Source organism: Chiloscyllium plagiosum, chromosome 8, assembly GCF_004010195.1.
Source record: "Chiloscyllium plagiosum isolate BGI_BamShark_2017 chromosome 8, ASM401019v2, whole genome shotgun sequence".
Taxonomy (NCBI): Eukaryota; Metazoa; Chordata; class Chondrichthyes; order Orectolobiformes; family Hemiscylliidae; genus Chiloscyllium; species Chiloscyllium plagiosum.
This window is the reverse complement of record NC_057717.1, coordinates 98,459,208-98,484,620: the sequence shown is the minus strand read 5'-3', so window position 1 is coordinate 98,484,620 and position 25,413 is coordinate 98,459,208. Positions and strand designations below refer to the sequence as shown.

Genomic DNA, 25,413 nt, shown 5'->3' with positions numbered 1-25,413 from the left:
TACAACAGTAATGCAAGAGATGAAGGAGGAGAAGAGAGGGAGGGGGAGAAGGGACTAATTGAAAATGGAGTCAAGGGGGGTGAAATGCACCTCAGCCTCATTCCTCTCTCTCGAGGTGTCCAGAGAAGGACCCAACTCTTATTTTCTAACCCTGTATTCAGAGTTGCTATCACAAATGTCTGGAACAGGTAGGACTTGAACCTGTGCCTCCTGGTCTAGAGCTGAAAATGTGTTGCTGGAAAAGCGCAGCAAATCAGGCAGCATCCAAGGAACAGGAGAATCGACGTTTCGGGCATGAGCCCTTCTTCAGGCTTATGCCCGAAACGTCGATTCTCCTGTTCCTTGGATGCTGCCTGACCTGCTGTGCTTCTCCAGCAACACATTTTCAGCTCTGATCTCCAGCATCTGCAGTCCTCACTTTGTCCTCCTGGTCTAGAGGCCAGAACAAACTACCACCGCATCACAAAAGCCCCAAACCAAGGTCAAACAATCCAGAATTCGAATACAGAACCTCTCTGGTACCAGAGCACTCCAGATCCCAAGGCTGGAATCATATCCCTGGACCAGTGAGACCATAACTCTCTTTTTCTCTCTCCAGATGTACTCTTACACACAACTGAACATTTTGTTATCCCCATAAGCAAGTGACCCCATGGTATTTTCTTTCATCTATTACCCAACATCAACAAATGACCCTGTGTTTCCAATTGAATAATGTACGTGCAAACCCCTTTAAGGGCAATAGATGTCAACAAAGCTGAGAGAGAGATACGGGGAAGGGAGGGAAGGTTTTATCAGAATAGTGTTGGAAGGGGAGATGAAGCACTCTACCCCAGATTTGCTCTTGTGCACAATTAAACACATTTTCTTTACCCTGTCACCAATTCACCAAGTTTTTAAAAAAATTATTAGCCACCACTCATATTGCCAATTGCAGAACACAACTCTTTATTTTACATCCAGTTGTGTAGCCACACATAACTGAACGTTTTTTCTTCCCCCATCACCATCATGGTTTTCTTTATCCATTACCAGAAAATTCCCAATTTACGTAACAAATCTCATTCCAGCAAGCAAACCATCAAAGGGGAGAGAAAATGAGAAGGGATTAAATCCAGATGGAGTTGAAAGGGGAGAATCTAACTTTTGTTTTTATTCTATATATCCAGAAGTGTTACTACACACAACTGAATGACTCCCCCATCACCAAATCACCGTGACATTTTCTTCCTGTTTTTAACCATTAAGTACCATCAGTGATCACCACTGCAGCCAATCAAATGCAAAGGGCATTAAGGTCAATGCAAGCCATCAAAGTGAGGGGGCGGTAGGGAGAGAGAGTAGGGGCTACACCATAATGGAATGGGTCTGCTTTACAATTTTTTTATGGACTCCCAAATGCTATTACGCACAGCTGAGGGACTTCCCCACCATCAAAATCACCGTGAGTTTCATTTTCTATTTTTTCTTTTAACCGTCCCTGGTAATCGCCCATGTAGCCAATCAAATATTTACAGGCAGAGTCCTTTAAAGGCAATTTTCAAGGAATTAAAAGTGAGGCCCTCTTGTGGTGCAGTGGTAGTGTCCCTACACCTGGACTAGGGTTCAAGCCCCACCTGCTCCAGAGTTGTGCAATAGCATCTTTGAACAGGTTGATTAGAAACAAAAATACAGTTTTTAAAGAGAGGGGTAGGGAGAGAGGGAAGAGGCTAAATTGAAATGAAATCATAGAATCTGAATGGTGTGGAAGCAGACCATTCAGCCCATACTGGCCCTCCGAAAAGCATCACATCCAAACCCCATACCTCTGCATTTCCAATGGCTAACCCACCTAGCCTGCACATCCCTGGACACAATGGGGTAATTTAGCACGGCCAATCCACCCAAACCTACACATCTTTGGACTGTGGGAGGAAACTGGAGCACCCGGAGGAAACCTACACAGAGAGAATGTGCAAACCCCTCACACAGGGTCACCCGAGGGTGGAATCAACCCAGGTCCCTGGTGCTGTGAGGCAGCAGTACCAACCACTGAGCCACCCTACGTTGGAGGGATGATCCCAACTCTTAAATACAGAGTCCAATAAGCATCAACTGCTCTCAGTCAACTCTGGACCAGTTCCATTTAACCCTCAAAGGGTTCTGCATCCCAATCAGTGACGTGCTCCATGTGAAAGTGAGAAGCCAGAACTCTCTGTTCATCTCATTATCTCCGTAAATGAGCGCACCGTTCTCAGTTGAAGACCAGGAGCAAGAAAATTGCCCCCCCACCTTGCCCCTTTCTTCACCGAAAATATTTGAGACGGCCACATTTTGAGTGTCACCATTTCCACTTTCCAGGTCTCCTACGCCCGGCCCAGCTCTGCCTCTATTCGAGATGCCAATCTCTACGTCAGTGGGCTTCCCAAGACCATGAGTCAGAAAGAGATGGAGCAACTCTTTTCACAGTACGGCAGAATCATCACCTCACGCATTCTCGTCGACCAAGTCACAGGTAAGACTCACCTTCTACCTCTACAGTTGATGGTCAGTGACTAAGGACGGCTTGATAGATCAATGAGCCCCCAGACCGGCCTTGTCTGTCCTCAATGTAAAGCAGGTACATATCGCTGACTGCTCTGACCAGTTGGAGATCATGTCCACTCTGCCAGTCCAATTCCTTCCAGCTTGGTTGAACGAGAAACTCCACCATTGAATGCAGCAAGTTGTTTGGCAGCAGCACCCAAAATACGCACTTGCCCAAAGGTTTTCGTCTTGGCTCATCAGGAGCATTTGCAAGAATAACCAATTTAAAGAGAAACCAGCATTTATACTGTGTGAGTGTAGAAATATTGGCTTCCCCTTAAACTGGTATTCTTGTGAACTGCCCTGATGAGAGCAAGGTGAAAAGTTTCAATATGTGCCTTTTCCAAATGTCTCATGACTAGCACCATGGTGAAAGTATACTTTATTGTCAACTACTGGAAGATCACATAGTAGATTGAGTTGGTATCCTTTCCTATCAACTTCTGAATCATTGCAATGTTGTCAAATTCTTACATGCCTTTTTAACTCCTACATCCAATAATTAATCATTGCTTATTTGGAGAACTAAATATATTTACCTTCCTTGTGTTTGAACCAACTGTCATGTGCTGTGTCAAATGTTTGCCTTCACATATGTCAACTACCTTCACCCTTGTATGAAGTCCTCTGTCAGTCATCTCCTTCCAAGGTTGAACAGCCCAACCTAACCAGAAACAAAGAAGAAGCTTTAATATTGAATCAAAATTGACAGTCCCCTCCCAACCCTGGAACAGTTGGATTGGAAGTGGCAATTTTTACAACCCTGCACGAGATGTAGTCAAGGCGAAAGGCAACACCCTATATATTGAGTCTAACAAAGTACCATTCTCCCATACTTGACAGAGCCCTAGGAATCTACACTGGCCTGAAGTCCCATGGGGGCCTTCAGCAAGCATTGGTGGTCAACCGTAACTATTGAATCTGAGCCAATTAAACTTTTTTTTGACGTTCAAAAAAGTAGAGTCATAGAGATGTGCAGCACAGAAACAAACCCTTCGGCCCAGGTCATCTGTGCAGACCAGATATCTTAAATTAATCTAGTCCCATTTGCCAGCACTTGGCCCATACCCCTCCAAACCTTTCCTATTCCTATACCCATCCAGATGTTGTAATTATACCAGCCTCCACCACTTCCTCATTCCATATACGCACCACCTTCTGCGTGAAAAAGTTGCCCCTTTAGGTCCCTTTCATATCTTTCCCCTCTCACCCTAAACCTATGCCTTCGAGTTTTGGACTCCCCTACGCTGGGGAAAAAGACCTTGTCTATTTACCCTATCCATGCCCCTCATGATTTTATAAACCTCTATAAGGTCACCCTCCGAAACTCCAGGGAAAACAGCCCCAGCCTATTTCCATATAGCTCAAACCCTCCAACCCTGGCGACATCGTTGCAAATCTTTTCTGAACCCTTTCAAGCTTCACAACATCCTTCCTATAGCAAGGAGACCAGAATTGCACGCAATATTCCAACAGTGGCCTACGCAACATGACCTCCCAACTCCTATACTCAATGCTCTGACCAATAAAGGAAAGCATACCAAATGCCTTCTTCACTATCCTATCTACCTGTGACTCTACTTTCAAGGAGCAATGAACCTGCACTCCAAGGTCTCTTTGTTCAACAACACACCCTAGGACCTTATGACTATAAGTCCTGCCCTGATTTGTCTTTCCAAACTGCAAAACTTCACATCTTTCCAACATCCACTCTGTCCAAGCCTCTGTATGTTTCAATTAGATCCCTCCTCATCCTTCTAAACTCCATTGAGCATAAACGCAGAGTCCTCAAACGTTACTCATATGTTAAGCTTTTCATTCCTGGAACCATTCTCATGAACCTCCTCTGAACACACTCCAGGGCCAGTACACCCTTCCTGAGAAATAGGGCCCTGAGTGGTTTTCTGAGTGATACCATCTATCAACCCCTCAGAAAACGAACAAGAAATGACATCACCACAAACCCCAGGAACCCCATCCAGGAGAAAGATATAAATAGAAAGCAGGAGACAACAGCTTCGCTTCACTTGGAGGTCGCCACTGATGATGTTACCTAGCCAGGTAATGAAACGTCTGGATATCAAACCTACAGCTCATCGAGCAAAACCTACACCCTAAACCTCAACCTGAACTACAAACCTTCACAAACCTTGCAAAGAGAAATTAGAGTTAACGTTTTGGGTCAGTTCTGAGGAACATCAACTCTGATTTCTCTCCACAGATGCTTCCAGACCTGCTGAGCTTTCCCAGAAATTTCAATTTTTTTGTTTCTGATTCACAGCATCCGCAGCTCTTTCAGTTTTTATAACGATCTGAGGATCCGGGTTCAAATCCTGCTGAAGCAGATGGTGAAATTTGAATTCAATAAGAAAAGCAGTCTGGTATTAAGCATCGAATGATGACCATCAAGTGATTGTCAGAGAAACCCCATGTGATTCACTCGTGTCCTTTAAGGGAGGACTAATGTCCTTACCCGGTCTGGTCGTCATGTAACTCCAGACCCACATCAATGTGGTTGACTCTTAACTGTTCCCTGGACAATCCGGGATGGGGCAATAAATGTAGGCCTAGCCAGTGACACCCTTATCCCGCGAATGGTTGTAAAAGAAATTTAACAACATGTATCTTTATATATTTCCACCTCTGTGAGAAACTTTGACAGTAAATCAGTAGCAACTCTCTTAAGTCCTCATTCCCTGGTTCGACAACTCGATTTTTGAATTTTTATTTATTTATTTATTAACGGGATGAGGACATTACTGGCTAGGCCAGAGTTTAATGACCATCCTGAATTTCCCAGAGGGCAGTTAAGAGTTGAAAACTGTGGCGCTGGAAAAGCACAGCAGGTCAGGCAGCATCCGAGGAGCAGAAGAGTCAATGTTGTGTGCATAAGCCCTTCATCAGGGCAGTTAAGAGTCAACCACATTGCTGTGGGTCTGGAGTCACATGTAGGCCAGACCAGGTAAGGATGGCAGTTTCCTTCCCTGAAGGGCATTAGGGAATCAGATAGGTCTTTCCAACAGTTGGCAATAGAGTCATGGTCATCATTAGACTCTTAATTCGAAACTTGCTTGTTTAATTTAATTCAAGTTCCACCATTTGCTGTGGTGGGGTTCAAGCCTGAGTCCCCTGGGCATGGCCTGGGATCTCTGTATTAACAGTCCAGCAATAATACCACTAGGCCATCACCTTTCCCATGGGGATGCGATAGAGAGGGAAACACAAACCTGGAGAAACACACACCTCATCCACTAAATGATCATGGAAATGGGAACATCCAGTAAACAATGAACTAACCTCTTCGACCGCATTCCGAATAGCTGGATGACCATCATGCCTTTAGCTCAGGCACGCAGATTGTCTGGGAGAGCAAGATTGAGACTTCGTGAAATCCCAAAGGACTTTAGTTACTCTACACTGTAATGTCGGAAGGGTGTAGCAGCAAATTTCAGCACAGCAAGCTCCCGCCAACCACAGTGTGACAATGAGCTGCCAGCGGCTGGTACAATTACAAGGCATCTGGATGGGTACATGAATAGAAAGGGTTTAGAGGGATTTGGGTTGAGTGCTAGCAAATGGGACGAGATTAATCTAGGATGTCTGGTCAGCATGGACGAGTTGGACTGAATGTATGACTCTATGACTGCATCACCTGTATTAGTAAAAATGAAGGCAGAATGTGCGAGAGACACTCAGCAGATCTGTTTAGAGAGAGATAAACAAGAGTTGACATTTTGAGTCCAATATGAAGAACAATCTTCTCCTGAGGAAGAATCATATTAGACTCAAAACATTAAAGGTTTCTCTCTCTCTCTCCACTGAGTTTCTGCAGCAATTTCAGTTTTTGTTTGTTTCAGATCTCCAGCACCTGGCTGTATTTTACTTTTACCTTAGCCGTATGAGATTAGATTTTTTTTAGATTAGATTCCCTAGTGTGGAAACAGGCCCTTTGGCCCAACCAGTGCATTAAGTAACGTTAAGTGATAAATATTGCCAGGAGATTGTGAACGTGGGATCTCAGACAGGGCCTAGATTTGCCTGAAAAGTGGGCACCTCTGACAGTGCAGTACAAACTCAGCATTTCAAGTCTAATCTGAGTCAAAGTGAGAGGCAAGAGAGAAGAGGAATAAATTGGAAAGTGGTAAAAGAAGCATTTCACACCAAGGGAGTAAATGATAGCGAGTCTTTGAGGTTATGTGAACTGCAGACTGGTTCTCAAAGGTGACCCATCATCTTTTCCCAATTAGGCGTCTCTCGAGGGGTTGGCTTCATCCGATTTGACAAGAGGATAGAGGCGGAGGAAGCTATCAAGGGACTGAATGGACAGAAACCGCTAGGGGCGACTGAGCCCATCACAGTGAAGTTCGCAAACAATCCCAGCCAAAAGACTGGCCAGGCACTGCTCTCTCAGCTGTACCAGTCCACAAGCCGGCGGTACCCGGGACCCCTGCATCACCAGGCACAGAGATTCAGGTAAGGCGCCATGATTGACTCCTGCTTGTCTTTGCTGACCCTGTGCATTGTGGGACGCCTCCTTGCCACGGCAACCAGAATTGTCATCGTGTACCACTTCAAGGGGGCCAGCTTAGAGTTTGATTCGTATTCCCATGACTGCTGAATTGACCTGGATGGCCCAGGGACTTAGAATCTTGCAGTCCCAGCATGCAACATCTTGGCATTTTAACAACATTTGGAACATCGTTCAGAGGTAAATCACTTTGAACGAATTTGGCCCCAAGTAAAAACCAAAAGGTAAACCAGGACTTTATATATAAATGCATTTACTTCCCAAATATTTTGATTGCAGTCAGAATCTCTTGATAGTAGTCTTCCACTCCCTGAACAGGGAGCCATTTCTTTTGCAAATCAAAGACTCCAGTAGATCTCCAACATTGTGGGATCTTGTGCCATTTTGGGTTTGTTGATTGTAATGAATGGCACCAAGTTGACCTCGTTAACTATGAGTTTGCTGATTGGGATTGTTAACCTGGGTCAATCACCAGAGCCCTGGCTGACCAATGTAACCAGGAGATTAGAATCTCCACAGTTCAGGGCACAGACTCTGAGCTGGCTAGCTTCAGGCAGTGTACTCTGCACGAGTAAATAAAGGGTGACTCGGTGATGGGATACCGGCCTCTGTGCAGTTATCTCAGTAATTAACAGCAGTTTAGGGTTTTCATCGTGTCCTGCCTTTCGGGCAATGATGTCTCTACCAGCCTCTGAGCTTACCTGCAACTCTAATATCTCACTTATCTGCGTCACCATGATCTTCAGTTCAAAATTGTTGAACTTACATTCTTCAGCCTCTTAAAGGCCAGGCCGCATTCAGACAATCAGGGAATTGCTTCCCATTTATCCATTGAAATCTAATTTTGCAGCTTCTTAAAGGAAATGGCTAGTGAAGCGGTTGATGCTTTCCAAAATTCCTTAGGTTCGGGGAAGCTTCGGAAAATGGCAAAATTTACATCTGTATTCTAAAAGAGAGAGGGAGACTGAAAGCAGGAATCTACAGGCCAGTTAGTTTAATATCTGTCAGAGTGAAAACGTTAGAAGTTATCGTTAAAGACATAATAACAGAGTACTTAGGTAAATTCAAGGTGATTAAGCTGAGTCAACATGGTTTTGTGAAAGTAAATTCACGTTCAACAAATTTATTTGAGTTTCTGAAGACGTAACCTGTGAGGTAGATAATGGGAAGCTGGTGGATGCCACGTATTTGCATTCCCAGAATGCATTTTGCAGAAAGTGAGAGCTCATGGTATAGCGAGTAGCATGGATAGGAAACTGGCTGGCCAATAGGAAACAGTGTAGGCATCAATGGTTCATTTTCACTTTGGCAAGATGTAATGTGCCACAAGGATCAGTGCTGGGCCTAAACTTTGTGTAATTAATATTAATAACTTGGATGAAGGGACCAAAGATACGGTAGCTAAATTTGCTGGTGACACAAAGTAAGGTAGGAAATTGGAATGCAATGAGATCCCTCAGAAGGCTACAATGAGATGTGAAGAGGTTGAGTGAGCAGGCGAAATCTGGCAAACGCACTATAAATGTGAAATTGCCCTCTTTGTCTCAATTCTCAGACCAGGCAGGTAGATGCATGGTAACTCGGTGGTTAGCACTGCTGCCTCACAGCTCCATGGTCCCCAGGTTAAGTTCCAGCCTCGGGCGACTGTCTGTGTGGAATTTGCACATTCTCCCTGTGTCTGACCAGGTTGCCTCCGGGTGCTCCAGTTTCCTCCCGCAGATTAAGTGGATTTGGCCATGCTAAAATTGCCCAGGGGTATGGTTAGTTGGATTAGCCATGTGAAATGCAGGGAATAAGGGGTGGAAGGGGTTTGGATGGAATGCTCTTAGGACAGTCAGTATGGGCCGAATGGCCTGCTTCCGCACTGTAGGGATTCTATGAAATTCTGATCGGTTTGGGAGTTTAGTCTGAGAATTGCAGAAGGCCAGCTCATTGCTCTTAGTCCATCCGCGTGCCAACCAATCAGTAGCCTCTTCCTATTCTGTATAGAATTGTGTTTCTCTAATCAAGGTAGTTCCTAGCATCCTCACCCGGATGTGTGCAAGCTGGGGAAAGTGGAGTTGAGGATCAGCCATGACCTCACTGAATGGTGGAGCAGACTCGATGAACTGAACAGGCTTACAATGGAAAGCCTGAACAGCAGGACTCCTTTCACCAAAGTTTAAGGTCTGTTGAGTATTGAAGCTCACCATATCCGATTGGTTAGAAACTGGGTACGGACTGTGAACAGAAGTGAGCAGACGCTACAGAAAGCTGCTGGAAGTGTGGTGCAGACTTTTTAAAACTTTGTAAAACAAAAAAAAAAGTCCCTGCATACTGAAGAAGCTAGTGTCAACTCTGTATTGCTCTGAGGCGAATTAAACACGTAAATTGTGGACCAAGGGGAAGATAAATGGGATTGGTGTTTGGTATTCATGAGACAGCATAGACATGGTGGGCTGAAGGGTCTGTTTCTATGCTGTATGACTGCATCATTTTATAAATAATACCTCTGCCAGTTCACACAAAGGGAAGGACTCCTTCCACCAGTAAAACCATATTGATTTTTCAGAAAATTCTTAAGCTTTAGCATTGCTGTACAAGAATTTGACAGATTGACACGTTCAGGAATATTTTGTTTCTCAGTGATCTGCTCCCAACTCTGCCCGTATTTTACTGCTCAGTACAAAGGAAAAGTTGCTGTGCAGTGCAGTCAGTTGAATCCAAATAAAATGTGTGTAGCCTTGTAAGGGTGAAGGGAAAGTCATCATGGTCCTACCAGAGTAGAGGGTTGCTCTCTCATTGGAGAAAGAGAGAGAGAGAGAGAGATGACAGGGAGGTGCTTTAACCTGAGGGTCACCATACCTCAGGTGAGGGGAGAGGTTGAGAAGCAGACCTGCATGTGGTCCAGTGCTAATGTTCAGAAACATACAGAAAACATGGTGCCCACATACAGAAAACACAGTGGCCATGTACAGAAAACATGGTGCCAACACACAGAGAATATACAGAAAAACATAGTGCCCACATACAGAAAAAAAATACAGAAAACATAGTGCCAACATGCAGAAAACATGCCAAAATACTGAAAACACAGTGCTAACACGCAGAAAGCACGCAAAAAGCATAGTGCCAACATGTAGAAAACATGGTACCAACATACAAGTTAATAATCCAGCAGACTTCAGCTCAAATCTTGAGAATGTGAATTGTGTTGTTAAAAATAAAAATTGGAAAATAAATTGCTAACGGTGAAGCCTTTTAGGGAAGTAAACCTGTGCGTGACTCCACTCCCAATATTGATAAGTTTGACTCTACTCTGCCCTCTTGAGGACACTGGCAGATCTTCAGCTGGTGAAGGAGACACTCTTCTGCACTAAATCAAGGATAATTAGGAATAAGCAACAAACCCTGGTCTTGCCCATGTCATCCACACCATGAAGATGCAGCATGGAATGAGAAGACAGAGGCTCTGTACATTGCAGCCCTGCTTTTCACAACATTTATCATAGAATCCCTACAGTGTGGAAACAGGCCCTTTGGCCCAACAAGTCCACACCGACGCTCCCACCCATCCCATTCCCCTACATTAACCCCTGACTAATGCACTTAAGTTACACATCCCTGAACACTTTGAGCAGCTTAGCATGGCCAATCCATCCTAACCTACACATCCCTGACCACTATGGTGCAATTTAGCATGGCCAATCCATCCTAACCTACACATCCCTGAACACTATGGGTAATTTAGCAAGGCCAATCCACCTAACCTGCACATCCCTGGACACTATGGGTAATTTAGCATGGCCAATCCACCCTAACCTGCACATTCCTGAACACTATGGGTAATTTAGCATGGCCAATCTACCCTAACCTGCACATCCCTGAACACTATGGGTAATTTAGCATGGCCAATCCACCCTAACCTGCACATCTTTGGACAGTGGGAGGAAACCTACGCAGACTCATGGAGAATGTGCAAACTCCACACAGACAGTCGCCCAAGGATGGAATTGAACCAATGACCCTGGCACTGTGAGCCACTGTGCCGTAAAGCAAAATGATTAGGAATCTTGTGTCTGCTTTGGATGAACATTTTTCTTGGTGTTGATTATGCTTCTGAGTGTGTGTGTGTGGTGGTGGTGGTCGGGGACAGCGTGGAACAGAAAGGGTAAGACATTGAACTCTTGACTTATCCTGCAGTCAAATGTGAGAGTGTTATAATCTGCTGTTGTGCCAACGAAAATATCGAGCCCAAGCTGGTACAAAATTAAACTTGTTTCTTTTTATAAATCCAGTCTTTGTTTGTGAGAAAATAGACACATGCACTTGACAAGAAATAATTTGGCAAGTTACAGTCAGTGAGCCAATTTTTCAATTACAAGTTCTAATGCAATGAGACAGCCAAACTCTGACAATCCCTATCAGACTTTCTGTGCCATGTTAATTCAGCAGTCATCTTAGTCTCATATTGCTGGCATAATTGGAAAGGGCATGATTGGAATTGTTTCATTATATGGTTGACATGTACCTGATGTTGTATATCTGCTGTGCTGTCTTTCCATCTTTCTCTCTCTCTCTCTCTCTTTCTCTCTCTTCAAATAAAGGCTACTGTTTCATAAGTACTAACATCCACCCTTCCTTCCATTTCCTTCTCCTTTACAGGCTGGACAATTTACTTAACATGGCCTACGGCGTAAAGAGGTAATTAATGTTCCTAAGCTGCTATACTGACAAAGGGCTAAATATTAATAATCGCCCCCAGCAATCCAGTCAAATGTACTAGAGCACCAAAGTGCACTCACAACATTTTTAGAATGATAGTTATCTGGCGGTCAATAACAAACACCTTTATAAGCTACATCAATTCAACCCCTTTTCAACTCAACAAAATAGGTGACAGTTTGTTTCTCAGGGTAATGGCAACCCCATCCCATTTCAAATCTAAACAAAGAGTGGCAGTTAACTGTCAGTTATCATCAACTGGCACGAGCTTCACAGCAACGTCTGTTTATCCACCAATCAACATTCCCCCCTCCTGCAGTACAACTAACCAGAGAATGCTTACCCACCAATCAGCGCTTTCCCCTCATGCAGTACAAATTTTGGTTTTCCCCTTGCGTTGGTATTCAAGTCAACTGTCCTGATTAAAACCTTCAGCAAAATATGTCTTTCTTTCTTTCTTGAATACTTCAATGATTGCGAAGTAAATCCACTCTCTCCCCATATCCGTGCCCCCTGTATGTATTTACCTCATTGGCTTTTGAAGGCTACTCTGTGTTCCCAGTCCAAGCCACTCGGTGGCTACATTTGTTGTATATTATATTCAGTGTTGCCTGTGCTGTATTTTAGTTAGAGTTCTACTGAAATTTTTTTTTTGACCGATCAGGCAGGTGTAAACTCCTCCTGTTCCTCCCTTACTCGCCACCAAAGTTGTAGCTGCAATTAACCAGTAAAGGAGAAGTGATAACAGGAATGTTAGAACACTTCATTATTGATTTTGGAATGACACCGTGCTTACTAAAGCCTTGTTCACACTGGTCCTCGTTTTGTGAGTGCGTCACTCTGAGTGACCTCCATGACCCGCCTTTCTCCTTCAGCAAGTGAATCTGGTTCAGGTTTGAAGGTTGGAGCGATCATTCTCCAGCCAAATCTTCAGGTTGGACTCCAGGATATCTGAGGTGGGTTATCAGGGAGTGCTTTTTAAGAATGGAAAGTTAGCAAAGGTGCAAAATTGGTGTATGAGAATGAGCAAAGAGAGCAACTTGCTTTAATGAAGGAATTGCTGGTCATTACACTAATCGGAAGGACATTTAAACTAAGCTAGTATTGGAGTTGGGATGTCATGTTGAGTTTGTACAGGACATTTGGTGAGGTCTCTTCTGGAGTTCTGTGTGTAATTCTGGTCTTCCTGTTATAAATAGGATATTATTAAGCTGGAGAGGGTTCAGAAGAGATTTACCAGGATGTTGCCGGGTATGGAAGGTTTGAGAAAGATTGGATAGATGGGATAAAAGCAAATTACTGCGAATGCTGGAATCTGAAACCAAAAGAGAAAATGCTGGAAAATCTCAGCAGGTCTGGCAGCAAAGGTAGCAATAAATTCGGGCCTCTTTGCTACCTTTGCTTATGGAGCCATGACTCACCTTCTCTCAGCCTCGTATAAATACCTCCCTATTTCTCCCCTTTTTTTAGCTTTGACAAAGGGTCAGTTAGACTCGAAACATCAGCTCTTTTCTCTCCTTACAGATGCTGCCAGACCTGCTGAGATTTTCCAGCAATTTCTCTTTTGGATAGATGGGACCTTTTTCAATGGAGTGGAGGAGGTTGAGATGTGACCTTATAGAAGTCTATAAAATCATGAGGGCTATAGATAGGATTAATGGTAGTTGTCTTTTCCCTAGGATGAGGGATTTCAAGACTCGGGGGCACATTTCTAAGGTGAGAGGAGAATTAAAAAAGACATGAGAGGCAAATTCTTTTACATAGAGGGTGGTTCATGTGTGGAATGAACTGCCTGAGAAAGTGAGGGATGCGGGTACAATTACAATGTTTCAAAGACATTTGGATAAGTCCATGAATAGGAAAGATTTGGAGGGATATGGGCCAGGAGCAGGCAGATGGGACTAGTTTAGTTTGGGATAATGTTTCGGCATGGACTGAAGTGACTGTATCTGTGCTGTAGGACTCCATAACTCTAAGCAGCGTTGGCAGAGGGGTTTAAAACTAGCTACCCTGTGTGACATTATGCTCCATCGTGTACCACTGACAGCTGTGTCTCAGCACAGATTCAAGATCGAGTTTTCCATGGCATCGCAACATGTGATATATGATTTAGCCGAGCTCATCTTCAGTCACTCTCTCCATGCAATGGGGTCAGTGTATGTAATGAACAATAACATCAGAAAGCACAGAGTCCGGACTGTATATAAATCTGTGATATGGTAGCCTTGTAAGTAATCACTGTCGCAAGCAAACTTCAAGAGATCTGACCCAATAAGAACTCAGCTAACAGGATACGTTATGTGGGCTAACAGGCAGGAAATCACAAGCTTCATCACTGACTTACCCTCGTGTCCCGATATTGAGCTTTTGAGTCCAATCCCCATAAGGTTCAAGCCTAAGTAGTAAGGGCTTAATGGAGTTGACAGAATTCCATCTTTTCCTGATTGAACAGGAAGGGGAGACTCTCCTCCAACTGCGGTTATACAAACCTGTCGTAACCCATACCCCTCACTCCAACCTGCCCCATGGTGTGAATTATGATAACAAGTAAAATGGTAAATGGGCCTTCTCTGGTACCGTCCCTTTGAAAAACTCAGTGTGTAGTCCAGAGGCTTTGAACCCCCCCCCCCAATTTCACTGCCCCACCACCTCCTCCACTGAACATTGTAGCTGTCCATCAAAGAAATTGCCCTGGTGGTGGATTCCAAGCACCTGTGGATAGAGGATCATTTTTTAATCCAAACACTGGGTGATCAAAATGAGGCCATTCAGCCCTCTGAGCAGGCTTGTCCCTGAGGTAGAGTCATATATCCTCCCATCTCCACCTCACTTTTGTCCTTCCACATTTCCCATTCATAATCACTTACCACTTTATGAACAATGGTATGGGACTGTCCCTCAGTCACCCACCCCTGTCCTCTCCTTTCCACTGTTGAGCTGTGCAAAAGAAGGGAAATCCTTCACAGATCCACCCTCATTCATTCCAAGTAAACGTCCTCTCTCTTCACCAGCCAATGGGGAAGAGCGCAACCATACCTACCCTGACATCATGCTGCCTGAAGCAAGGGGAGCCACTCTGCCCATCACACACGGACTGGCTCTTTGTGAGAGCTACCCTTTGAGTCTCACACTGCTGTTCTTCACTGATTAACCATGGAAGTCACTCCTTCATGAAACATTTCCCTACCCTCTCGGACATGGCCATTGAATCTGCTTCCATCATGGTTGTGAGCGGAAGATTCCAGATCAGAGCAAACTCGCTGAGTAAGAACCAATCCTCTAAAGTCATGGCGTCATACAGCACACAAACAAACCTTTGGTCCAACCAGTCCAAACTAAACTAGTTCCACCTGCCTGCTCCTGGTCTGCATGCCTCCAAAACCTTCCTATTCATGTCCTTAGTGCCATTTAAACATTGTAACTGCACCCCCATCCACCACTTCCTCAAGAAGCTCATTCCACACACGAACCACTCTCTGTGTAAAAAATTGACCCCTTGGGTCTTTTTAAATTTCTCTCCTCTCACCTTAAAAATATGCTGCCTAGTCTTGAAATCCCCCACTGCAGGGAAAAGACACTTACCGTTGTTTTATCTCTGCATACCCCCATCTGGGTCCATAACCCCCAACTCCCATGACATACATTTTCTCTCATTATTCGCCCCTGTCGAAATAACCTGAACCCTCGTAATGACCCGTCCGTTCGCTCAAACTCTAACACGCTTAAGCCCAAGGTCTTTGACAGATCTTGTTGTTTTGAGACAAAATGTCACCATTGCTCACCTGACATAGCATTGGTGTTTCCACACAATAGCCGTTAACAGAAATGACTGGATTGCTGTTAAATTCTAGCTGGCTGCCTCTTATCACATCTCGAGCTAATTTGATCTTTTCTTGGCATGATGACACATTGCTATTTCTGTTTCAATGTCTGGTCTCTCAGTAGCATGCATGTTCATCTTGCTCCTGCCTCTAAGTTCAGCCGTATCTCTCTTGTTACATTTCACTCATTTTACTTATGTAAGATTTCATTAGCAGAGTACTCCCTCAATGCATGTTCCCTTCAGCTTGTATTATCACTGCGCACTTGTTTTTAAGGTAACAATTGTAATTAAACAGCGCTACGATATGTTCAAATCTGAATCTCGCGTTAACCCTTCAAGTTGGGAGATCTGATTCATCACTGGTCTCAATATGTTTCAATTTGCAATCTGACTTGGATACAGGGATAGAAGGTACTCTAGCCAAATTTAGCAGATGACACTAAAGTAAGCGGGAACATAAGCTGCATTGAACAAAAAAGAAATTTACAAATTGGTACGGGCAGGTTAGGTGAATGGGCCAAAGTTTGGCAGCTGAAGTTTTAAGAGTGACGTTATCCCTGTTGTTGGAGCAATAGGAAGGTAACTTATTATCAAAATGGAGAGAAACGACAGAGTACTTCGGTGCAGAGGGATCTGGGTGTCCTTCTGTATGAACCGCAGAAAGCTAGTATGCAGTTACAGCAGGTAATAAGGAAGGCAAGTGGGATTTTGGTATTCATTGCTAAAGGAGTAGAGTATACCAGTAGGAAGGTGTTGTTGCAACTGTACAAGGCATTAGGGAGACTGCACTGGAGAATTGCAGACAACTTTGGTCCCATTCCTTAAGGAGGGATATAGTTGCAATGGAGGCAGTTCAGAGGAGGTTCACTAGACCGATTCCCAAGATGGGTCTTACGAAGAGAGGTCGAGCAGTTTAGGCCTATTCTCGCTGGAGTTTACAGGAATGAGAGGAGAGCTGATTGAGGGGTGTAAAGGGGATTGACAAAGCAGACACAGAGAGATGGCTCCTCATCTGGGGTAAGCTAGAACGAGAGGTCATTGGCTTAAGATGAGGGAGAGCAAATTGAAAACAGAGATGAGGAGAAACCACTTCCCACAAATCTGTGGAATTCACTCCCCCAGAGTGCAGTGGATGCCATCGAGTGAATTTAAAGAGGAGGTAGACAGATTTTTAATCGGTAATGGGTTAAAGGGTTAGGGAGAGCGGGCAGGAACATGGAGTCGAGGCTGAGACGTGACAAGCCACGATCGTATCAAATACCAGAGCAGGCTGGAGGGGCTAAATAGCCGACTCTTGCTCCTAGTTCTACAAATAGAGTGAGTGAGTGGCCAGGACAATGTCCATGAGGCACGGGGGGAAAGACGGGGAGGAAGGACTATCATGAGGACTGCCACCAAAGCGAAACTGTGCAACTCCTGAATGTAACCCCAAGCTGACAACATATTCCAGGGTGAACTACTCAGTAGCATGTACCGTCTTGATCAAATGATCTTCCATTTCTGGGGCAAGGTACCCTGTCGTGACTTAATTGGCGCAGCATTTTAACGGGACATTCATTAGCTCTTAGCAGCACCTCACTGCGATCGCATGTTACAGTGACTGCTCTCCGAAAACAATTTGCTGTGCGATGATTGGTGGTTATCCTGAGAACATGATGAGCCTTCGTGGCAGAGCAGATTGGTCTGTAGATTGAGAGTGTGCAGGCTGTACCCACTGTGAAAGGGTACGGTTGGTATGTTCAAGACTCACTCTTGGGAGTTCGCACAAAATTCAGACTGACCCTCCAGTGGTGTGTGCCGTGAAAGTTAATGTGAGATGTTGGCCCAACCCCCTGCTGCCCTCTCATTTGTTATCAAATATGCATTTTAAAGAAGGGTTCTCCTGGTCAATATTTATCCCTCAGGCAACATCAAAGATTACCTGGTCTTGTTAATATGGCGGGAGATGGCTGTATGCAAATTGGCTGCCAAATTTCCTCATTTATAACCGTGATCCTTCAAGGTTAGAGTCGTCTAGCGTGGAAACAGGCCCTTCAGCCCAACTCATCCATGCTGACCAATTTCCTAAACTGAGCTTGTCCCATTTACTCATGTTTTGTCCATATCCCTCTAAACCCTTCCTATTCATATACCCATCCAGATGCCTTTTAAATGCTGTAATTGTACCGGCCTCCACTACTTCCTCTGTCAGCTCCTTCCATACACACACCCCCCTCTGCGTGAAAAAGTTCCCCTTCAGGTCCCTTTTAAATCTTGCCCCTCTCACCTTAAACCTACGCCCTCTAGTTTTGGACTCCTCCAACCCTGGGGAACGTGATCTTGGCTATTCACCCTATCCAATACCCCCCTGTGATTTTACAAACCTCTATGCAGTTACCCCTCAGCCTCCTACGTTCCAGTGAAACAACGTCCCAGCCTTCTCCTTGTAACTCAAACCTTGGTAACTTCCTTGTAAAACCTCTTTGCACCAATAAATACTTAATTGGCAGCAAAGTGCTTTGAAGCATCGAGTGTGAATGAGCAATCCTGTAAGAATGCAAATCTTTCTTTTTTTCTGTCTTTTCCTTTTTACAATTTCCAGCACTCCCGTTCCCTTTCAATTAAAGGAACGTCTAGAATTACAGACAATGTCTCATCAAAATTCAACATCGATTCCTTATTTGCATATTTGATGCTCTTAATTTCCAAAGCCCAGTTTTCTTGGCCTGTTTTCTACCAACACAGCTCCAGATTAATCATGTTATTCCTCTATCACCCCTGGTCCCTTCTGTTTCTCCACTTGGATGCCATTGAGGGGGGGTGGGGAATCTACCTCCAGCAGGTGAACTGCAACGATTCAAGATGGCAGCTCACCTCCACCAACTCAAGGGGCAACTAGGGACGGGCAGCAAATGCTGGCCACACCCACGTCCCACGGGTTAATAAAAATAACCCTGTCGGGAAACACAGGCACAGAAATTCAGCTGCACACAGTTTGTTTTGCAGGTGCTAATTGAGTGACTTAGCCCCCTAGTATGGCAGACATGAAACCTGTGTATATCTCTACCCTTCACCTTGCTGGTGAGTGGTCTAGATTTCCAGGGCTCCGCCCCTGAATTAGGAACTGGAACCTTTCTCATTTGTGAGTCAGGGGTTTAACACTTGGTTGAGTACCCCACCCCAGCCCCTCAATTTCAAAACTGGTTTAACCCGCGGCACATAGTATTGACTGATCGTGCTGCCACGGTCAAAAAAGCAGACCTCCACTTCCTCAGAAGGCTCAGGAAATTCGGCACACCCACAAGGACTCTTAGCAATTTTTATAGATGCACCACAGAGAGCATCCTATCCGGATGCATCGCAGCGTGGTCTGGCATCTGTTCTGCCCAAGACTGCAAGAAATTACAGAGAATTGTAAGCGCAGTCCTGTGAATCACATACACCAGCCTCCCATCCACTGACTCCATCTATACACCCAGCTGCCTCGGGACAGCAGCCAATATCATCAAAGACCCCTCCCACCCTGGTTATAATCTCTTCCAACCTCTTCCATTGGGCAGAAGATACGAAATTTTGAAAAATCAACAGCTGCTGTTATGAATGCACCTATCATAAATTAGAGTCAATCTTTCTCTGCACCTTCTCTGTAGCTATAACACTATATTCTGCTCTCTGTTCTATTCCCCTGATGTACTTCTGTAAGGGGACAGCACGTAATAACAATACTTTTCACTGCATCTCGACACATTGTCTCGACACACGTGACAATGATAAATCAAGTAATATTCATAAATCCAATCCCCAGAGGATATTTGCAACACCTTGAACTCCCAAAGCCGAGCATCCTCCACCAACCTCGTCCCAGCCTTCTCTATGAATTTCCTATCTATTCCACCTTCCACCATCCCATGAGACCTGAGACATGTATCTCTGAGGCTTGATTATCCAGATGTAGGGCCCCAGCGCACAATAGAATCCGTGGAGCTTGTGGTTTAGGGATTGCACATTCTCCACTGATCTTGTTCCTGCGATATATTACTCTCAATCCCGGCAGCTTCCTGTTCTCCTGAAACCTCTTCACCAGCAGCATCGACAGGAGGAGATGTTTCCCCTTGGTGGGGGGGGGGGGGAGGGCATCTTTGACAAGGGGTGGGGGCGGGAGGTTCACAAGAAATGTGAGGAGAATCTCTCTCTCACCCAGAAGGTCATGGGAATCTGCAACTCACTGCCTGGAAGAGGCAGAAATCCTCATAACGTTGAAGAAATACTTTGACACTTCTGATGCCAAAGCACACAAGAATATGAGCCTCATTTCTACTGAAGGGCTTTTGCACGAAACGTTTATTTTCCTGCCCCTCGGATGCTGCCTGACTTGCTGTGCTTTTCCAGCACCACACTAACCTTGACACAAAATTATGAGCCAAGTGCTGGAAAATAGAACTTGATTTGTTCGCTGGTTATTTTTGATACAATGAGTCTTTCCCTGTGCTGTAGATCCCTAAGGTTGATTGATCGATTGTCACATGTACCGAAGTACAGTGAAAAGCTTTGTTGGTGAGCAGTACAGGCAGATGACAGTAAGCAAGGACGTACAGATCAGAAAGGCTTAGACAGAGGTGTACAGGTTATATTGCACACGGCGTGTGCTGGACGAGATCAGCATTAGCAAGATCAGCATTATTTGAGGTTCAAGAGTCCATTCATCAGTCTAATAACGGCTGGGAAGAAGCTGTTCCTGAACCTGTTGGTGTGTGTATTCAGGCGTCTGTATTTTCCCCCTGATGGAAGAGGTTGTAATAAAACATTATCGTGGTGGGATTGGTTTTTAATGATGTTGGCAGCCTTTCTGCTGCAGAGAGAGGTGTAAATGGAGTCCAAGAATGGAAGGTTGGCTTCAGTGATGGTCTGGGCTGTGCACACCACCTTCTGCAGTTTCTCACACTCCTGGGCAGAGCAGCTGCCATACCAGGCCGTTGTACACCCAGACAGTTTGCTTTCAGTGGTGCACCTGTCGAAGTTGGTGAGGATCCTTCCAAACATGCCGAATTTCCTGAGCCGCCTGAGGAAGAAGAAGCCTTCTGTTGTGCCTCTTTGTGACTCTGTGGCTACGATTGCACTAACCGCGGCCTGACCGCGGGCCTGCCTTTCACCAGACCAACCTCAACCAAGGCGAAAAAAAAACTGTGAAAGCTGGAAAACGGGAATTGCTGGAAAAGCTGAGGAAGGGTTACCAGACCCGGAACGTCAACTCTGATTTCTCTCCACAGATGCTGTCGGACCAGCTGAGCTTTCCCAGCGACTTCTGTTTCTGCTTCATTGGCGTGAGACCTGAGACATGCATCTCTGAGGCTTGATTATCCAGATGTAGGGCCCCACCATATCATAGAAACCGTGGAGCTTGTGGTTCAGGGTTTGCACATTCTTCATTGATCTTATTCCTGCGATATATTATTCTCTTCCACTCTCCTGAAACCTCTTCACAGCTTTACCAGCCCATCATAGAATCCCGGCAGTGCAGCAAGAGGCTAGTCAGCCCATCGAGTCTAACCCCACCCTCTGAAGAGCATTCCATCCTGGCTCACTTTTCAGACTAGAAATGTTGATTTCTCTGTCTCTCTCCGACACGTTCTCCTGATATGTGGCTCAATCAGCATGTTGCAAACCTCCTGTGTTAGGTAGAAAATCCTAGGTTGATTCAATCTCCAAATTTGGTGCAGTCTCTTGGATGGGGTCTTGACACGCCAACAAGGGTAAAGATCCCAGCACGTTTTCCGAAGAGGAGCAATGAAGAATCTCCTCGAACAAACAGCCCCTCCCTCCCAATCCCTATTTATCCGTAAGGCGACATCCCCAAACATTCCCATTGATCAGCTCAATGCCACACTACGGTGAGTGGAAACCCCCCCTTGCATCCAAATTGGCTACTGCATTCCCCACTTTACAGCAGTGGCTATCTCTGCGTTGCTGGTGAAGCGCTTTGGGACGTGCTGTTGTCACGAAAGGCGCCACAGAAATGCAAGTCTCTCTTTCTTTCTCTTTCACTGCAGTAGTCGCCACCGCTAGCTTCAGGAAGGTGGACATATCCAAGGTGCTGTGTATTAAATCTTCCAATTGACGGTTTCACAGTAATGACCAGCGTATGACATGACGTTTGAAAGCATGGGTGTAAAACAATACGCCTGGAAAGCTTGTTCTGTTTTCTTTTGATGTCCATTTAGCTAATTTTATGTTTCTATTTTCCAATTATGTTCACTGGGTCTCAGCATCAATTACACCCAATTAAGTTTTGACACCAGGTTAAGTATAGGGTAATTGGCAGACTACCCCATGACCCATTAAATGCTTTATCTCTCATTTTTGCAGAACATTTTCTGCTCTTGCGTTCTGGAATTTTCATATTCCGTGCTTGGAAGTGGACAGTCCTGTTCAAAAAAGAGGTATGGGGATAGGAAAATTTGTGTAGGATTCTCCCAGATCAGAGGAGGTGGATTCCAAAGAGTACAGAATCCCAACAGTGTGGAAACAGGCCCTTCAGCTCAACAAGTGCCCACTAATCCCTCCAAAGAGTAACCCACCCATACCCATTCTCCTCCCCTATATTTACCCCTGACTAATGCACCTAACCTACACATCCCTGAACACTATGGGCAATTCAGCACAGCCGATTCACCCTAACCTGCACAGCTTTAGACTGTGGGAGGAAACTGGAGCAAACCCACGCAGACATGGGGAGGATGTGCAAACTCCACACAGACAGTCGCTCGAGGCTGGAATCGAACCTGGGTCCCTGGTTCTGTGAGGCAGCAGTGCTAACCACTGAGCCACTGTGCTGCCCATAGGGTAGAGCCCATCCTGTCGTAGCTTATCCCAGCGCAAGTTGTGAATCCACTGGGATCCAGCCATCTTAAATCACTCAGTAGGCTAACACTAACGTGAGAAATCAGTCACCACTCTTAGTACCAAAATTAGATTTATTTCCAGAATGCAACATTTCATGCGTCTGCTTCCTCCCTAACCAATCTTTTCAGTGTCCCAACAGTCTCACTTTATATGTATTTAATCAGTGCTCTTCACTTGTTTATCCCTAACTTGGATAATATGATTGATATGCCATTAACAACACCTGCCAACTGACAGGAACTCAGTTCAGGTGATTAAAGAGACAATTAGGAGCCTTTTTAAGACATGAATTCCTTATTTCCCAACAGCACAGGACAGCCGCTCTGTGCCTACACACGGGAAGGGCTTGGTCTGTGAAGCTGACCATCCCTTGATCAGTGACACTGAGGAGCTCCAACAATGACCAGGTGAGAGGCTGCTGTTTGAAACACCTCTCACAAAGCGTGCTTCCTCTGTTTGACAGGCAGTAGCCAACTTCTTGAAAAGGCCACTCACTTGCCGAGAAAGTACCAGACTTTCAGTGGCACTCATCTGCTGCCAGTCGTCATCACGTCATGGTAGATGCTTAACCTTTTAGTCATGAGTAGAGTCTACACCAACTCCAACAGTACCACCCTCCTCTGCTGTGCCCCTGCCCCTGCCCCACACACAGGTATGTACATACGCCCACAGGCACACACACACGGACATACAGGCACATGCACACAGAAATGCACACACACACGCACATATGTACACACATACACTCCAGTGCACCCGAACACACACAAGTGTACACACACACATATACATATGCAGGTATACACACACACACAGGTGCATATATACACACACGGAGGTACATACATGCACACACACACACACATCCATGCACACAGACACACATGCATGGACACAAACATGCAGAGTTATAAACACACACATATGCACAGTTACACACACAGATACACACATGCACAGACACATACACATGCACAGACACACATATACATACCGATACACACATATACACATGGATGCATACATGTACACGCCGATACAAACACATGCACATACATACCCATATACACCACCACACACACTGCCACACGCACGGACACACACATATATGTACAGGTACACTCACGTGCACACAGACACACCATAGATAGATTAGTCAGCACAGGGCCAATAGGCAGGTGACCAGCTTTCTCTCTCTGTGTAGGCCTTACTCCCTCCTGAGACTCAGACATCCACTTCCTGCTTGAACAAGCCTTCCATCTGACCAGAACTGCTGGGCACACGTTGCTATTGGTCAATAAGATCAAAGCCTAGCCTGAGTGACAGTGACCACGACATATCATCGATTGTTGTACAAACCTATCTGGCTCACTGATTGCCTTTAGGGAAGGAAATCTGCCACCTTTACCTGGTCTGGCCCACGTGTGACTCCACATCCTCAGCAATATGAGTGCCTCTTACTGCCCTCTGAAATGGCCTGATAGGCCACCCATTTTAAGGGCTGTTAGGGATAGTAACAAATGCTAATCTTGCCAGTGATGCCCACTTTCCATGAGAAAGTAAAGGATGATGCCAGCATTCCCCCACCCCCGATCTCTGCCCCTTACCAAGGAGAGAAAGCAGAGATGGTGTGAGTGAAGGTTTCTGTACAGAGGAGAGAATAGGCAGAAAGCAGAGGAAAAGGCAGTTGGTGGGGTGGCATGGCAGCTTGGTGGTTAGCACTGCTGCCTCACAGCACCAGGGACCCGGGTTCAATTCCTGCCTTGGATGACTGTCTGTGTGGAGCATGCAGATTCTCTCCGGGTTCTCCGGTTTCCTCCCACAGTCCAAGGATGTACGGGTTAGGGTGGATTAGCCAGGCTAAATTGCTCCATGGTGTCCAAGGGTGTGCTGGTTAGGTGGGTTTGCCACGGGGAACACAGGGTTACAGGGAAGTGGAGCGGGTCTGGGTGGAATGCTCTTCGGAGGGTCGGTGTAGACTCGATGAGTCAAATGGCCTACTTCCACACTGTGGGGTTTCTATGTTTGGGCCTCAACTGCTTTCTGTGGTAACGAATTCTACAGGCTCACCATTCTCAGGCAAAAATATTTCTCATCTCCGTCCATAATGTCCTACTCCATATCATGAGACTGTGACCCCTGACTCTGCATTCCTTGGTCATTGGGAACATCCTTCCGCATCTACCCTGTGTGGTACTATTAGAAAGTTATGGGTTTCTATGAGCGTCCCCCTGTCATTATTCTAAACTCCCAGTAAGTATAGTTCAGTTCGCTCTGAATTTGACTCTCTCTTCACATTTCAACCTTCGAGGAGTCAGTCTGATAAATCTGCTGGACTCCCTCCATCTCCTGAACATTCTTGCCTAGACAAGGAAACCAAAACTGCAAACACAATCCTCTGGGTGTGGTCACTGTGGTCAAGCAGCAAGACATCTCTGCTTGAATCCTTACTCAATCCCCAGAGAAATTTTCAGCGCAGTTTATAATCAATGAACTCAAAAGCTTCGCATACCCTGATGTGAATAATGCCAATGGAGCTCCCTTACCTCCTTCTTCCTGGTTTGCGAAGGACAACTTCACAGTTCCACCTCTCTGCTGTTGGCTACAGAAAGCCAACAGTATGGAAACAGGCCATTCGGCCCAACAAGTCCACACCAACCCACCGAAGAGTCACCCACCCAGACCCATTCCCGTACCCTATTACTCTACATTTAGCCCTGACTAAGGCATCTAACCTGCACATCCCTGGACACTATGGGTAATTTAGCATGACCAATCCACCCTAACCTGCATATCCCTGGACGCTATGGGTAATTTAGCATGACCAATTCACCCTAACCTGCACATCCCTAGGCACTATGGGTAATTTCAACGAGGTAAAAACAATGACTGCAGATGCTGGAAACCAGATTCT

General features: G+C 45.3%; 1 protein-coding gene across 4 annotated transcripts in view; it reads left to right on the top strand.

The window, feature by feature from the left end:
* elavl3 (ELAV like neuron-specific RNA binding protein 3) overlaps positions 1–25,413 on the top strand; it is a 158,409-nt gene that overhangs the window by 121,011 nt on the left and 11,985 nt on the right. For 3 of the 4 annotated variants that reach the window (XM_043694866.1, XM_043694867.1, XM_043694865.1), the window contains exons 4-6: positions 2,341–2,494; positions 6,813–7,038; positions 11,738–11,776. In XM_043694866.1, the coding sequence (XP_043550801.1) occupies positions 2,341–2,494; positions 6,813–7,038; positions 11,738–11,776 (419 nt within the window). Of the gene's footprint in view, positions 1–2,340; positions 2,495–6,812; positions 7,039–11,737; positions 11,777–22,807; positions 22,907–25,413 lie in introns of all 4 variants that reach the window. The other variant, XR_006312326.1, reaches the window with a different exon arrangement.